Source organism: Primulina huaijiensis, chromosome 14 (assembly GCF_012295235.1).
Source record: "Primulina huaijiensis isolate GDHJ02 chromosome 14, ASM1229523v2, whole genome shotgun sequence".
NCBI classification, from domain to species: domain Eukaryota; kingdom Viridiplantae; phylum Streptophyta; class Magnoliopsida; order Lamiales; family Gesneriaceae; genus Primulina; species Primulina huaijiensis.
In genome coordinates this window covers 5451075-5465449 of record NC_133319.1, presented here as the reverse complement: position 1 = coordinate 5465449, position 14375 = coordinate 5451075, and the positions used below count along the sequence as shown (strand labels likewise).

General features: G+C 37.0%; 1 protein-coding gene and 1 long non-coding RNA gene across 4 annotated transcripts; one reads left to right on the top strand and one right to left on the bottom strand.

Moving 5' to 3' along the window:
• The first annotated feature begins 1165 nt into the window (after positions 1-1165).
• LOC140956839 (aluminum-activated malate transporter 2-like) lies at positions 1166-7924 on the top strand. The gene is made up of 7 exons (XM_073413725.1): positions 1166-1510; positions 1631-1771; positions 1873-1985; positions 6823-6997; positions 7091-7203; positions 7293-7439; positions 7527-7924. Exons 1-7 carry the CDS (start codon positions 1225-1227, stop codon positions 7758-7760), a joined length of 1209 nt encoding a protein of 402 aa, XP_073269826.1. The 5' UTR covers positions 1166-1224; the 3' UTR covers positions 7761-7924.
• A 4090-nt stretch (positions 7925-12014) lies between these two features.
• On the bottom strand, positions 12015-13531 carry LOC140957641 (uncharacterized). Of its 3 annotated transcripts, none has more exons than XR_012171661.1 (3): positions 13263-13531; positions 12861-13172; positions 12015-12307 (listed from the first exon to the last, which is right to left on the bottom strand). It is a non-coding gene; the product is annotated as an uncharacterized lncRNA (long non-coding RNA). The 3 variants fall into 3 exon arrangements; XR_012171660.1 differs by having other exon boundaries at positions 12015-12636; positions 13150-13172; XR_012171659.1 differs by having other exon boundaries at positions 12015-12636; positions 13150-13531.
• Between the last annotated feature and the right edge of the window lie 844 nt (positions 13532-14375).

Here is a 14375-nt window from a genome sequence, read left to right as displayed (position 1 = left end):
ATTAATTTGCTTAATTTTCATTCATTATGCATCAAAATTTTCCAACATGGGTAACATAGTACGTATATTTATGTATCAATTAAGCTTTCTGATATCTTCCTTTGAGTGCAGACATGGTATAAGCACGTCAGCGATGTTCGTCGCCATATTAGCAAAAGTATATACTGCATCACCTTACCAATGTCCAATATCATGTCATTGATCGGACAAAAGAAGACTAAAAGAACAAAAAAAAGTCAATTTAGTAGAGTAAAATCAAATTTTAACCACTAAAAGAATAAAAACAAAATATTCCAAATTACTGGACGATTTTGGTTATTTTACTGCAATTTTCATAGGTTGACTACGAAAAAAGACCTATTAAGTACATAAAAGCTTATTTTTATCTGATACAACTAATGTGACATATTTTCTATCTAAACCACCCACACTAAACTCACAAATACTTTAAAAGCTTCTTATTTGGTACCTACTAGCGAGTTTTGGCACGCAATGCATGTATGTACGTTAATAGTTAAACCTCTCCCAACAGAAATCAGGCGAGGATTCGAATCCATGTTAAAACAAAAACAACAAAAAATACAAGGAATTGATTAATCTTAATTATAGTTCAGCTTAAGGAAATTAATTAATATTCAAAGACTTACATAATCCTGGAAATATATAGCAAATCTGACACTACGAGAACTGTAATATATATATATATATATATTTCCATGGAATACATACATGCCAAGTGTGTAGGTACGCGTTACAGTTCATATAAACACTCGAACTATCAACTTGGCTTGAGATAACTATCAGTACCTGATGGTAAGTGGACCTATCAACCTTCAATTCCAGGTAAAGATCTGGGCTTGTTTTTAACTTTACCAAAGAAAAACACTTGTAACATAGCAATGTCCTTTTTACCTTTAATTTGGTGCATTTGTTTGTGGATAACAGATATATCTTTCGTGGTTAAAAGCCCACTTCCACTCATATCACTACAGCGAACCATTCTTTTTTTTAACTTTCTAGTACTTGCATGGTTCAAATTAATTAAAAGGCAACAAAGTAAATTTTTTGTAGAAGAGTTGAATATATTCTTTTGTCCATATCTGAATACCCTTCTCTTCTTATATATATATAAGTCACACACTTATGGATAAGAGTAGTACTCTCACTCAACGTTTCATGTAAAATAAGTTGCTGTTACCTTGTTCTATTTATTAGATCTTGACGATGGAAATGGAGTCTGAAAATACCAAAAAAAAGAGTGTTTTTTTTATTGGATGGTCGTGGATTAAAGGCATTGGAACAACCATAATGGAGAAAATGGATGTTCTTGCAAAGCAAACGAAAAAGATGGCGAAAGAGGATCCTAGAAAATCTATACATTCACTAAAAGTTGGGCTCACGCTAACATTAGTCTCACTGTGTTACTATTTTAAGCCTCCGTACAGCAACTTTGGTGTATCTGCAATATGGGCTGTGACGACTGTGGTGGTCGTTTTTGAGTTCTCTGTCGGTAAGTTTCCATGTATGCTTTTTTTGAAGATAGTTTCCATATATTTTATGATCAAACAGTCGTTAAATTAATGACGGACACGTACGTAAAATATGATTTAATTTCTCATTTTTTTGGCAGGTGCAACGCTAGGAAAAGGACTGAACCGAGGATTTGTAATGCTGGTAGCCGGCGTTCTAGGCATTGGAGCGCACCACTTGGCAATCGTAAGTGGAAAAATAGGCCAACCGATCTTGATCGGGCTATTCGTCTTCCTACAAGGTATCTTTAATTTCCTAGGAAAAAACTTAATCCTAGAGTTCTCAAGTACTTCTTTTCTCACTGATCCATACTGTTCTGTGGCATGTATACATATGTTGCAGCTGTGGCGTCTACGTTTATACGATTCTTTCCCAAAGTGAAAGCTCGATACGATTATGGGATGCTGATATTCATCTTGACATTTTCTATGCTTTCTATATCTGGTTTGCGCACTGTTAATTGTACTAAATACAAAAACACGATTGTATTGTGTAGCTTTTTGGAAGCACGTTTCTTAGCTCATCTCTTGTAGTGTATATAAACATTTGTACAGCGGTTATTCTCATTTGACTGGAATACAATCCTTCTTCAGCTCATTGAGCTTTAGCTTAGGTTCTTCAGTTCTTGACATGGTATCAGAGCCATAGGAATCATCCTAGGGCATCCTTTTTAGATCTGGTGCTCAGTTGCGTATCTTCCCCAGCAAATTTGACGCAATTTTCTTCCTGATTTCTTCCAGAGAGCTGATGGCTAACAATTGCAACTTCAATGATCCGTTGTATATTCACCCATCGGATACACCGGGAATGAATTTGGTCAGTGATCCGCTGATTGGTGTGGAAAACTATGGTATTTGGAGCAGAGCTATGCTGATCGCACTACGGGCGAAGAACAAAATTGCGTTGATTGATGGCAGTTGTCTAAGACCCCCATTAGGTAGCCAAAATCTTCTTCAATGGGAACGATGCAATGCTCTTGTATTGTCATGGATAATGAATACAGTTTCAAAGGAGATTTTCGGAGGAATCATCTACGCATCAGATGTTTCATCAGTGTGGAATAATCTGAAGGAGCAGTTTGACAAGATCAATGGATCGCGAATCTTCTCATTACATAGAGATATTGGTCGCCTAACCCAAGGTAATAGTACTATCCCAACATATTACTGTAAGCTCAAGCAACTTTGGGATGAATACTCTGCTCTTGTGATCTTGCCTTCATGTGAGTGTGATGCTGCTAGAAGATATTTAGAGCACGACCAGCAGCAGAGGCTTCTTCAGTTCCTAATGGGGCTGAATGACAGCTACATGAATGTAAGGAGCCAAATTTTACTGATGAATCCATTACCTACCGTGGGGCAAGCTTTTTCCCTGCTGTCTCAGGAAGAATCTCATAGGGCATTATCATCAGTTGAGGCTCCTATAGCAGCTTTCTACACTAACAAGACAAAGGCAGGAAGTTCAACGAAAGATCGAGTGAATTTATTCTGTGATCATTGTAGTTGCAATGGACATACCAAGGAGAACTGCTATAAGCTTGTTGGTTACCCTCCATGGCATAAGTTGTACAGAGCTCCGAATAAGGGACTGAACAAGAAAGTGTACAGAGACAACGGGAAGCAAGGAAGAATGTCAGGAGATGCTAACTTTGTAGAAGAAAGCATTGCTGCTCAATCAAAAATATCAGCTGGAGCTCCACATATCTTCACCCCAGATCAGTATGCTGAAATTCTAAAGCTACTAGGAAATCATAACATACAGAATGAATGTGCACCAGTAGTGAATACGGCAGGTAATACTTCACACAATTTCGGTTCGGAATGGATTATTGATACAGGAGCTAATGAGCATATGGCTGGTGATGTCTCTTTATTGCAAGCTTCTAAATCCGTGGTAGATTCCACCAGTTCAGTGAGATTGCCAAATGGTAGTAAAGCAACTATTCATAATACTGGCTCAATTCAGTTAACAAATACCATTAAACTCGAACGTGTCTTATATATACCCCACTTTCAATTCAACCTCCTGTCCGTGTCCAAATTTACCAAAGATCATGGCTGTTTTGTCACTTTTTATCCACTTTTTTGTGTGTTTCAGGACCTGAGGACTGGGAAAGTAATGGGGATTGGTAAGGAAAGGCATGGCCTCTATCACTTCACCTCAAATACAGTTCCAAAATCATCTCCCAAGGATAGTTTCAACTTTCATTCTTTTATACCTAGAATGGATAGTCTATATTCTTGTTCTGCTACTGATATTTGTAAGAACATTAGTATTGATACTTGGCACAGAAGGTTAGGACATATGTCAATATCCAGAATGCATTTGTTACCCTTTATACAAAAAAATGATTCATTGTCGCATTGTTCTGTATGTCCTGTTTCCAAGCAATGCCGTTTAGCTTTTCCACAAGCTAGTTTGTCCAGATCTTCTTCTGCTTTCCAATTGATTCATATGGACATTTGGGGTCCATTTCATACTCCCACTCACAATGGTGAAAGGTATTTTCTTACCATTGTTGATGACTTTACAAGGGGGACTTAGGTATATCTCATGCAATCTAAGATGGATGTGCTTAGACTAATTAGATTGTTCTTTGCTTTGGTAGACAAACAATCCTCTAAAAATATTCAGGCTGTCAGGACAGATAATGCCACTGATTTCTTTAAATCTGAGTGTACCAATTTTTTTTCATCATTGGGCGTGATTCACCATAGTTCGTGCCCATATACTCCACAACAAAATGGCATAGTGGAGCGAAAACACAGACACATCCTTAATGTTGCAAGAGCACTCAGATTTCAATCATCAATACCACTCAAATATTGGGGAGATTGTGTGTTAACAGCTGTGCACTTAATCAATCGAGCCCCCACACCATTACTGAAAAATAAATCTCCTTTTGAACTATTATTTCACAAGACCCCTTCCTTCACTGCCCTAAGAGTGTTTGGGTGTTTATGTTATGCATCTATCCTACCTCTCAGCCACAAATTCTCACCTCGAGCTGTACCTTGTGTCTTTATTGGCTACTCTACTGTCCAGAAAGGGTATAAGCTTCTTAATCTTCAGTCAAGAAAGATACTGATCTCTAGGGATGTGATTTTTCATGAACACATCTTTCCATTTGCTGTTTCTAGCCAATCCCCTCCTATTTTTCCTCCATCCTCTGCTACAGGGGATCCCGTACTTGTCCCTGACGAACCACCAATGCTTATTCCTGACGAACCATCTCCTCCTAGTTCTACACTTGTAGCACCTGCAGCCATTCCACTGCGCAGGTCCACTAGAACTATAGCTCTTCCTATTTGGACACATGATTACTCTTGTTCATTCATCCATAATCACAGTCCTAATGCTTGTTTATATCCCATGGCTAACCACCTTACATATAGTCATTTCTCCAAGCCACATCAGTTTTTTTTAGCAGCTTTGTCCTCGGTTAAAGAACCTCAATTCTATCATGAGGCAATCACTGATCCTAGATGGTGTGCTGCTATGGATGAAGAACTTGCTGCTCTAGAGAAAAATCACACGTGGGAAGTGGTTAATCTACCACCACACGTGAAGCCCATTGGGTGCCGATGGGTATACAAAATCAAGCTCAAGTCTGATGGAAGTGTCGAGAGGTTTAAAGCACGGTTGGTGGCCAAGGGCTACACACAACAGCCGGGCATCGACTTTCATGACACCTTTTCTCCCACAGCAAAAATTGTGACCATTCGTTGTCTTCTCCAAGTGGCAGTGATTCAGAATTGGCCTCTTTTCCAAATGGATGTGACCAATGCTTTCCTCCAAGGGAGTTTGGATGAGGATATTTACATGAATCTTCCCCAGTGATACAACGTACAAGGAGAAAACAAGGTCTGCAAATTACAAAAATCTTTATACGGTCTAAAGCAAGCCTCTCGGCAGTGGAATCTAAAGTTCTCAAATATCATGATTGAGTTTGGTTACTGTCAATCCCAACATGATCATTCATTGTTCTTTAAACATGCTGATGCTTCAATCACTTTGCTCGTCGTCTATGTTGATGACATTGTTATCACAGGGAGTAGTTTGACAGCAATCACAGAGCTCAAAGAGTTTCTTCATTCCAAGTTGCAACTTAAGGATCTTGGGATTCTCAAATATTTCTTAGGCATTGAAGTTGCTCGTTCCAAACACGGTATTTACCTTAATCAACGGAAGTATGCTTTGGAACTCATTGTTGACACGGGCATGGCAGGGGGCAAGCCATTTGATACACCTATGGAACAAAACCGAAGGCTCACCAGCCACGAGCTGGATTCTAGTCTGCAACACGATCACAAAAGTACCCATGATGATGTTTTACTGCTTGATCCACATAAATATCAGCGCTTGGTTGGCAGGTTGATCTACCTGACCATAACTCGACCTGACATTTGTTATGCGGTCCAATCTCTAAGCCAATTCATGCATGCTCCGAAGAAGTCGCACCTTGATGCTGCCATTCGAGTGGTTAGATACCTTAAAAAAAATCCAGGTCAAGGTATCTTGTTACGACCCTGTACCTCCCTCTTTCTTACTGCATATTGTGATTCCGATTGGGCTGCTTGCCCCATGACTCGCCGCTCTGTTACTGGATATTGTGTTAAGCTAGGGGGCTCCCTCCTATCTTGGAAATCTAAGAAACAAAATGTTGTTTCACGCTCATCTGCCGAAGCAGAATACCGTGCAATGGCAAACACTACTTGTGAAATCATCTGGATTGTTGGTCTTTTGCGTGACATGGGAATTCAGATTCGTGGACCTACAACGTTGCTTTGTGATAATATGGCTGCCATCCACATTGGCGCCAATCCAGTGTATCATGAACGGACCAAACATATCGAAATCGATTGTCATTTGGTTCGTGAGAAAATCAAAGAAGGCCTTATACGCACTCAATACATTCCTACACACCAACAGCTTGGGGACATTTTTACAAAAAGCTTGGGGAAGACTTCACATGCTTACTTACTCGAGCTTCTAGGTGTTTATGACCTGCATCAACCTTGAAGGGGGAGTCATCCACAATTCAAGCTTGTTGCATAGTCTAAATGTGTTTTTTTTTTCGGTTCAAGCTTTGTGTTCACATCCACACCAAGCTTGAAGGGGGAGTGTTAATTGTACTAAATGCAAAAACACGATTGTATTGTGTAGCTTTTTGGAAGCACGTTTCTTAGCTCATCTCTTGTAGTGTATATAAACATTTGTACAGCGGTTATTCTCATTTGACTGGAATACAATCCTTCTTCAGCTCATTGAGCTTTAGCTTAGGTTCTTCAGTTCTTGACACGCACAAACGAGATACTTGAACTGGTGCAAAAGAGGCTGTCTGCTGTACTTATTGGAGCAGCTTCATGTGTTGTCGTATCCATTTTGATGTGCCCCGTCTGGGCCGGTGAAGATCTCCACGTGCTTGTTGCTCAAAACATCGACAAGCTCGGAAATTTCTTGGAAGGTCTGTATATGTATATAAAATATACCATAGATATATTTATGATGTTAGATGATTATTTAACGTAATTAAATTCGATGATTAAAATTTTGACAGGTTTTTCTGATGAGTGTTTCAAAACATCAGAAGAGGGAGATTCAAAGGATGAAAGGTCAACTCTTGTTTGCTTAAACAGCGTTCTTGATTCAAAGAGCAGTTTAGAGAACTTGGTAGGAGAATGAAATTAACACATTTCTATCGCTTTCATTTTTCAATCCATCAGCATCAAATCTGGATTTTGAATGTTTCCTGATGACAGGCAAATTTTGCTAAATGGGAACCGTGCCATGGCGGATTCATGTACCGACATCCGTGGAAACAATACTTAAAGATCGGAAACTTGACAAGGCAGTGTGCCTGCAGAGTCGAAGCCCTTAATGGCGGCTACATAAACTCAAGAATTCATGTATATATATGGATTGCCAACCCTATTAGTTTTTTCCAATTGTAAAAATAAATATATATCTATATTTTTTGGTTACCACTGTTGCAGGGACCCGAAGGGATCATGGGGATGGTACAAGAATCATTTTCAAGTATGAGTTCAGAATGTGGAAAAGTACTCAAAGAACTAGCATGGAGCATTGAGACGATGACCAAACCGCCCTTCCCTAATCCTGCCATGGCGAACCTAAAAATCGCCTCCAAGAAGAAAACATCACGGAAGCCGTTAGCTGAGTTCTCTAGCGAAGTTCAAATGCAAGGACGCAAATGGAATTCCAGGTGAATCAGCGATGAAGAATAGCAAGAATCATAAACAATTTGCCACGGGTGACATTTCATGTGTTAGAATTGACATTGATGGAGCTGATCCGTTAGAGAAAAAAGGGTCACCATCTGTTTAGAACTTTGAAATGTAAATATATATGTTTTATACGGTAATAACTTTAAGAACAAACACACAACTTGAAATACCTACCCGACGCTAATGCAGCGTGGTAAAATTTTATAATTATTTGGTTGCTTGAAAAGCATATATCTTGATTAAAATGTAATATATATAGTTTTTTTTCCCTATAAACGTGTGATTTAAAGTTTAGAATTAAATAATATTAAAAAAATTAAAATATATGATATAAAATATGAATGGAATTTTTGAAGTTGAAGAATGGAAAAACAAGTCCTTGCTCTACCTAAAATTTTATCAAATAATTTTTTCTTGATGACATGAGAACTCACAGACGTCACATACTAGGTAAACCCCGATTTAATACAATAACTTACAAATCACGTTATTCAGATATACCATATTAAGACAGTCATGTGTGATAAGCTCGTCCAAGAAGATGTTAGTAGAGGGAAAGAAACTCTTGATCATTGCCTCATTGGACACACGCTCACCTGCTCCACCAACTTGAATATCTATCGGGACGACATTATTTTTTCTTTTGATTTCAAGAAAAGGTGCAGCTAATATTGCTCGCGATATATTTGTTGCGGTAAAAATGCTACATTTATCATGCCAGAAGTCGTACGATCAACTTTAATATGTAACCATATATAGTAGGGTTAATGACTTACCAAAACGTGAAAAGAAGAATAAAGGGATAATTATATATTTGGAAAGAAAAAAAACAATACATTACTCCCAAGAATAGTTGAGTATAACTTCTTGAAACAAAAAAGGAAAATCATAATTTTTCCAGATTACAAGATTAGAAATCGAAGCAGCAAATTTAGCTAGTTTATGAGCCACTCGATTATAGCTTGTCTACGCATATGTTTAATTCCCAAGAAGCCATGATCTGAAAGGATATCCTTAATTTGAATAATCAAAGATAACTCTAGAGCGAAGAACTCAATGGTTGCATTTACTGCTCGGATTGCTTCCAAAGAGTCCGAAAAAATCCATATATTGGAAATACAAAATTTTTTACACAGGTTCATTCCATGAATATTGACAGTTAACTCACCCCTAAACGTCAATCCTAGATTGCGAATACATTGGACCATGGTAGGAAATAATTCCTCCTATTGTAAAGCTGCCCGTGATTTCTTTAAATCCCGCTTCTATATCAAAACATAACTACCCTAGCAGAGGCTCACTCTTAGAGAACATACATTAGAATCATGATTTGTAGTTGGTTGCAATATTACCTTATTAGTATTTTGAAATTCCAACAGCAAGATAGGAGCCCAATGTACAAGAATGGGTTGACTAAGCAGCGTTGAATTTAGAAGCCATTCAGATGCGGCTACACTCTGTAGACCTAACGGAAATCAAGAAGTTTATAACAATCTGTACTGAAAGAAGATATAATTACGATCCTATGTGCCCAACTGCCTTTGATGACATTGTCATCATCAATTAATTAGATATGGATCTTCTGTCATCACAGATGAAAGTAAAAGTATGGGAAGATGAGCATGTGTTGGTATTGCCAACAGAAAACAAGAAGGAAAAAGCCATTGAGACTCCTCAACAGTATGTCTCAAGCCAAACTATAAAGGTAGAGCATTCAGGTTCCCAAACCATTCAAGATACATTTTAGCTACCCTCCACCCCGGCACAAGAACCTATTTTTCAAAATGTTTCTATCGTTGAACCTTCAGTATATCTCCACCTGAAATCTCACTGATGCCCCCACAACAATTAAAAGCCTTAGTATCTCCACCAGTTAGGGCAATTTCTTTGGTAAAAATTGATGAATTTGTGCAGTTCATAGAACGAAAATATGAGGATGATGATGCATTCATGGGATCTAACGCCATTCTCTCCTATCATCAAACAACTAGAAGTACGAGATATCGAACAAGTTACTACCTTTCCAGAATAAGAGCTAATCATATCCAAAGATGAAAAAGTGCTAGAAGAGGCAGTACCTAAGGTTGTGAGGATTGAAGCAGTAGTCCCTCTGCCGAAAACTGCTAAATAGAATAAGTGAAGATGCTTGAGCCAGTCAGTCAGGCTGAACCAGAAATTTTAAAGATTGAACAAGCAGACCCTTCCACCAGTCAGTATCCAGATCTTACAAAAGTTGTCACTCCTCTGCTAACTGGATCAGAGAAAATTCTTAGTTGTCTCCTGAATTAGATATTGTAGAAGATAACACCTTGGAGCATATCAATTCCAGTTTGACATCTATTACTTCAAGTCTAACAATTCTAAAAAGATGTCGACTAAACACTTCGGAGTCTGTGGACAATTTTAAGGACACGATGCTTTAAAAAGTATCTACATTATCCAAAACTGTGCTCAACATATTTATGACGTTAGAGTACATCAACAAAACATTGGCTGCCACTGCATCTCATCTTGGTAGACAAATTCAATCGAATCATTCCAGTCATCCTTCCAAATTGATGATGTGAATTCAAATCTGAATGAGAATATTGATGGTGTCCGTAATCAACGTCTGACTGTTGTGCTCAACTACCGAAAATCCCTGAGTGGTGTTGAAAAAAGTGGAGAAGCGAGCAGTAGCCAGAAGAAAACCGATTCCAACAGTCAGGCTCAAAAGAAAGAGCAGTTGTAGCTTAATCCAACTGATAAATCTAAGCACTCTGGATCGCTCAAAGAATATCATAAGAAATATTGCATCAGTGTATCAATCTAACAATTTTTATTTTTTAATACTTTCAATATATTCAGATTTTATATAAATTCAGTTTGTTTTTTTCTCTAAGTACATATTTTGTCAATAATCAAAAGATTGAAATCATTGGATCAATTAAGTTTTGGTGAATTAACAAAGCTACTAATTTAAAGAAAATTTATAGAGCATGACCAAACTGAATTCATGAGAGAAACTGATCATTCATGCGTAAAAGATTTCCCAAAGAAAAACTGATATTTCAAAGTCCAACTGGTGCCTAAGCATAAATGATAGAAGCTAACTAATAGAGAAGGCTACTTATTGAGAATCACTTATCAATCTTCATTATTGAATGAGTCAGACTATTCGACGGGCATTCTCTGAAGATTTCCGAAATATTCCTTGAAGAGCAGAACAAAGATGATATCAGATAAAGTATTCATAACAACTTTATCAGTCCGTTAGAATGTCAGAGTTCATGCGCTATAACCAAAGTGTACAATTTTTCATAAATAAAGATGACATGACAACAACGACATATGTATTTGGAAACAGTTATCAGATTCAAAAAGACGATTGTTGCAATCAAAGTCTATAAATAAAAGAGTTGGGTGGACTCTTAGGGATCTCTAATCCTCTAATCTTCGAATGTTTATCAAGTGATTTTTACGAGTATCAAGTCTTTGAGAGCTTAACTGACCGAGCAATTATTCAAGCACACGCTATAGTTTCATATTCTACTCATCGATGATCATTTGTGCTTTAGAGTTTTTCATTGCAAAATACTTGTAATTGACAGTAAGGACTCTTACTGATCATCTTGATTAAGTTGTAAGTATACTAAGAGTTTCAATTAGGCAGTTGTAAAACCTACTGAAGTGGATAGTTGCAAATTGTTGTAATTATCAAAGTCTTAGTGAAAATCCTTCATTAGAAAAAGACTGAGCGACACATGAGTTATTAAAGTCTCTGAACATCTAGAAACATATTTGTGCATTTATATTTTCATTTAACTTATTTTTGCTTTTAGTTTCGTAGTCTGATTGTTCATCAGTATTGTCATTTATTGTGTTCAAACTAGTTCAATTAGTCTTTTTTTGCGCTGTACCCAACTGCTGGCTTATTGATACTCAATTGGTGAGATTTTCAATTATGTGTTGTTAACCCAACCGAATTATTTCCAGACTTTGTTGAAATTGTTTATTCACCCACTCTAAATCAATCTCGATCCCAACAGACTGTTTTCAAAATTTATGTACTACTTAGAATTGTTGTTTTTTGAATTTTTATTTGGAGAAATTGTGTGCGGGCCCGTGCTCCTGATTAATATTTAATGACCAAACAACCAGGATTTCTTAATGTAAACATCGAAAGCGATTAAAATTTTCCATTTTGAGCCTACAGAAATTTCGACATGACCTATTCATAAACAGGACATCCCAAAAAAATCAAAACATCACAAATAATATTTATATACTCGAAATAAAGTCATAACATCAATTCATAACCTATAGCCGCACTGGCCAGGACTAAACACATGTAGAGCTGGCAAGGCTCGATCACACAACTATCAATTCAAAACATCGTAAAAATAACAGTACAGCTACACGGGGCATCTCTCCGGTAAATGTATGACTCCATAATATAGTATATATATCTGGGAACTCTCAACCATGACTCGACGACTGGGCACCACCACCTGACGCTCCACCAGACGCGTCAAATCCTCCTGGATAACCTGCTATGACATCAAAAACAACCACAGCATAAAAAGAAACGAGGGGTCGGGCCCCAGTACGACGAACCAATAATATTACGACAAATATAACTGACATGGAATAACATCAAGTAAAATGCGATGCAATGTAATGTAATGCAATGCGTGAAAGGTAACAACTGATAATAGATACCAAACGGAGAATGAATCGCATCAACAACAGTAACAGTGGCCACCCATGCCAGGAACGTAGCAACGCAACATCAAGTCGCCACTCATCCATGCACGTAGCATCGAGGGTATGGGAGCTACCCGCTCAGCCCTCATGCAAGTCATCAGGAGTGCTGATCCTACCCACCCGCTCCATCGATGACGCAACAACTCGATAGATCAGTAATAATAACAATCAACGGAGTCAAGGATCGAAATGCTATGCACTAATAGTATCAACACCAATTGCATGAATGCAATCACGTAGTCACAGAAGCATATAAGGCACGCCACAACTCATTACAAAGTACTTAATGTCATTTCACATCATATAGACGTCGTAATGAAAACAGTTCGTATGTACCTTAACTGACTTTAATGTACCACAAAATATCTTAAATATTTCTCGAAAACCCCAATCCTGTGGCAAAATTATTTATTGCACATCAATTCCTATCTTAGTTAAATAATCAAGGAATTTATCGAAAGTAATTCCAAAATTCACACTAAATTTCCAGAACTTATAATTTCAAATCACAACATCTTAACGGTGTCCGACTAGCGCATGTACAGCTCAAAAGTCGAAATGTCTCAACTTATAAATCTGAAAATTCGAAATTCAGCAAATAAATTCTGAAAAAGTCGATAAATACCTCGAATCGACTCAATAATTCACCTACACTCAATAATACAACATATATCAATTGTTGAAATTCGAATTATTCAAAATACCCAAAATTTCGAAACCCTAAAATCATAATTATACCTCAAGGCTTCGAAGTAAAGTTCTAGGAAACTTAAACCGAGAGTTTCCTCACAAATTCCGGCGAAAACGAGCGGCGTTCTCCGACGGGCTCGAAAAGTGTCGTGAGATTTCTGTGCAAAATGGGTATCAATGCGTAGCTTGCGACGAGAGCTATCCGAAAATGTATTTACTTATTTTTTTGATGATCGAAACGGCCACAATCGATAAAAGAAATTTCGAAATTGTAAAGAGAAAGAAAACGCAGCTCTCGGTCAGGAAGATGAAGGCGAGGAGAGAGAAAAGAAATTTTATGTTTATCTTTTTTTTTTTAAAACTTACTTATACTAAATGGGCCGGGCTTTGGGGTTTGTGTTTGGGCCAAATATACTGGGCTCTCACAAATTGTTGATATCATTGGCTCCGGGTTCGGGACGTGATATTTTTGTTCACTCAAATCACTTCCTCTCTCATGATTTATAACTCATTTAACATCAAAATCTCAAATTTAACACGAATTATGAAAATTGAGTCAAATTGTAACAAATCTATCATCTAATTAAAAAAATACATATATCAACTACTTTATTATTGATATGAGACTCCAAATCTATTTTATTATTTTATATAATAATGAATCTTATGAAATCCTTTTTTTAAAAAAAAAACAGATAATGGGATTCATTGCGGTGGGTTGTATTTAATTAATATTGTTAAATGCTGAAAAGGGTTAACACGTGCGAGGGGAGAACAAAGGCCTTAGTCGGCAAGTCTATTTTTGAAAGATACCATTTTTATTTTTATTTTTATTTTTATTTCAACCCCCAATCAATTTTTTTTTAAAAAAAACATACTTGCATGTAAAAACGTAATTAAATGTGCGTTAAAATAATATTTGTTTTTACAAATATTATAGCCATATATTTGAAGCAAAAACAAGGATTAGTTTTGAATTTTGTATTTGGAGTTTCAAATTTAAATTCATAAGAATATATATGCACAAAATATTTGATTTTAAGAGTGTCTTTCTTAAATTTTTTTCCTAATTAAAGGTAAATCAAATTTGATAATGTATATTAAGAGTTTCAAATATGCTTTTATAGGGTATTCTTCATCAGATAAATCCTAAACTATGAT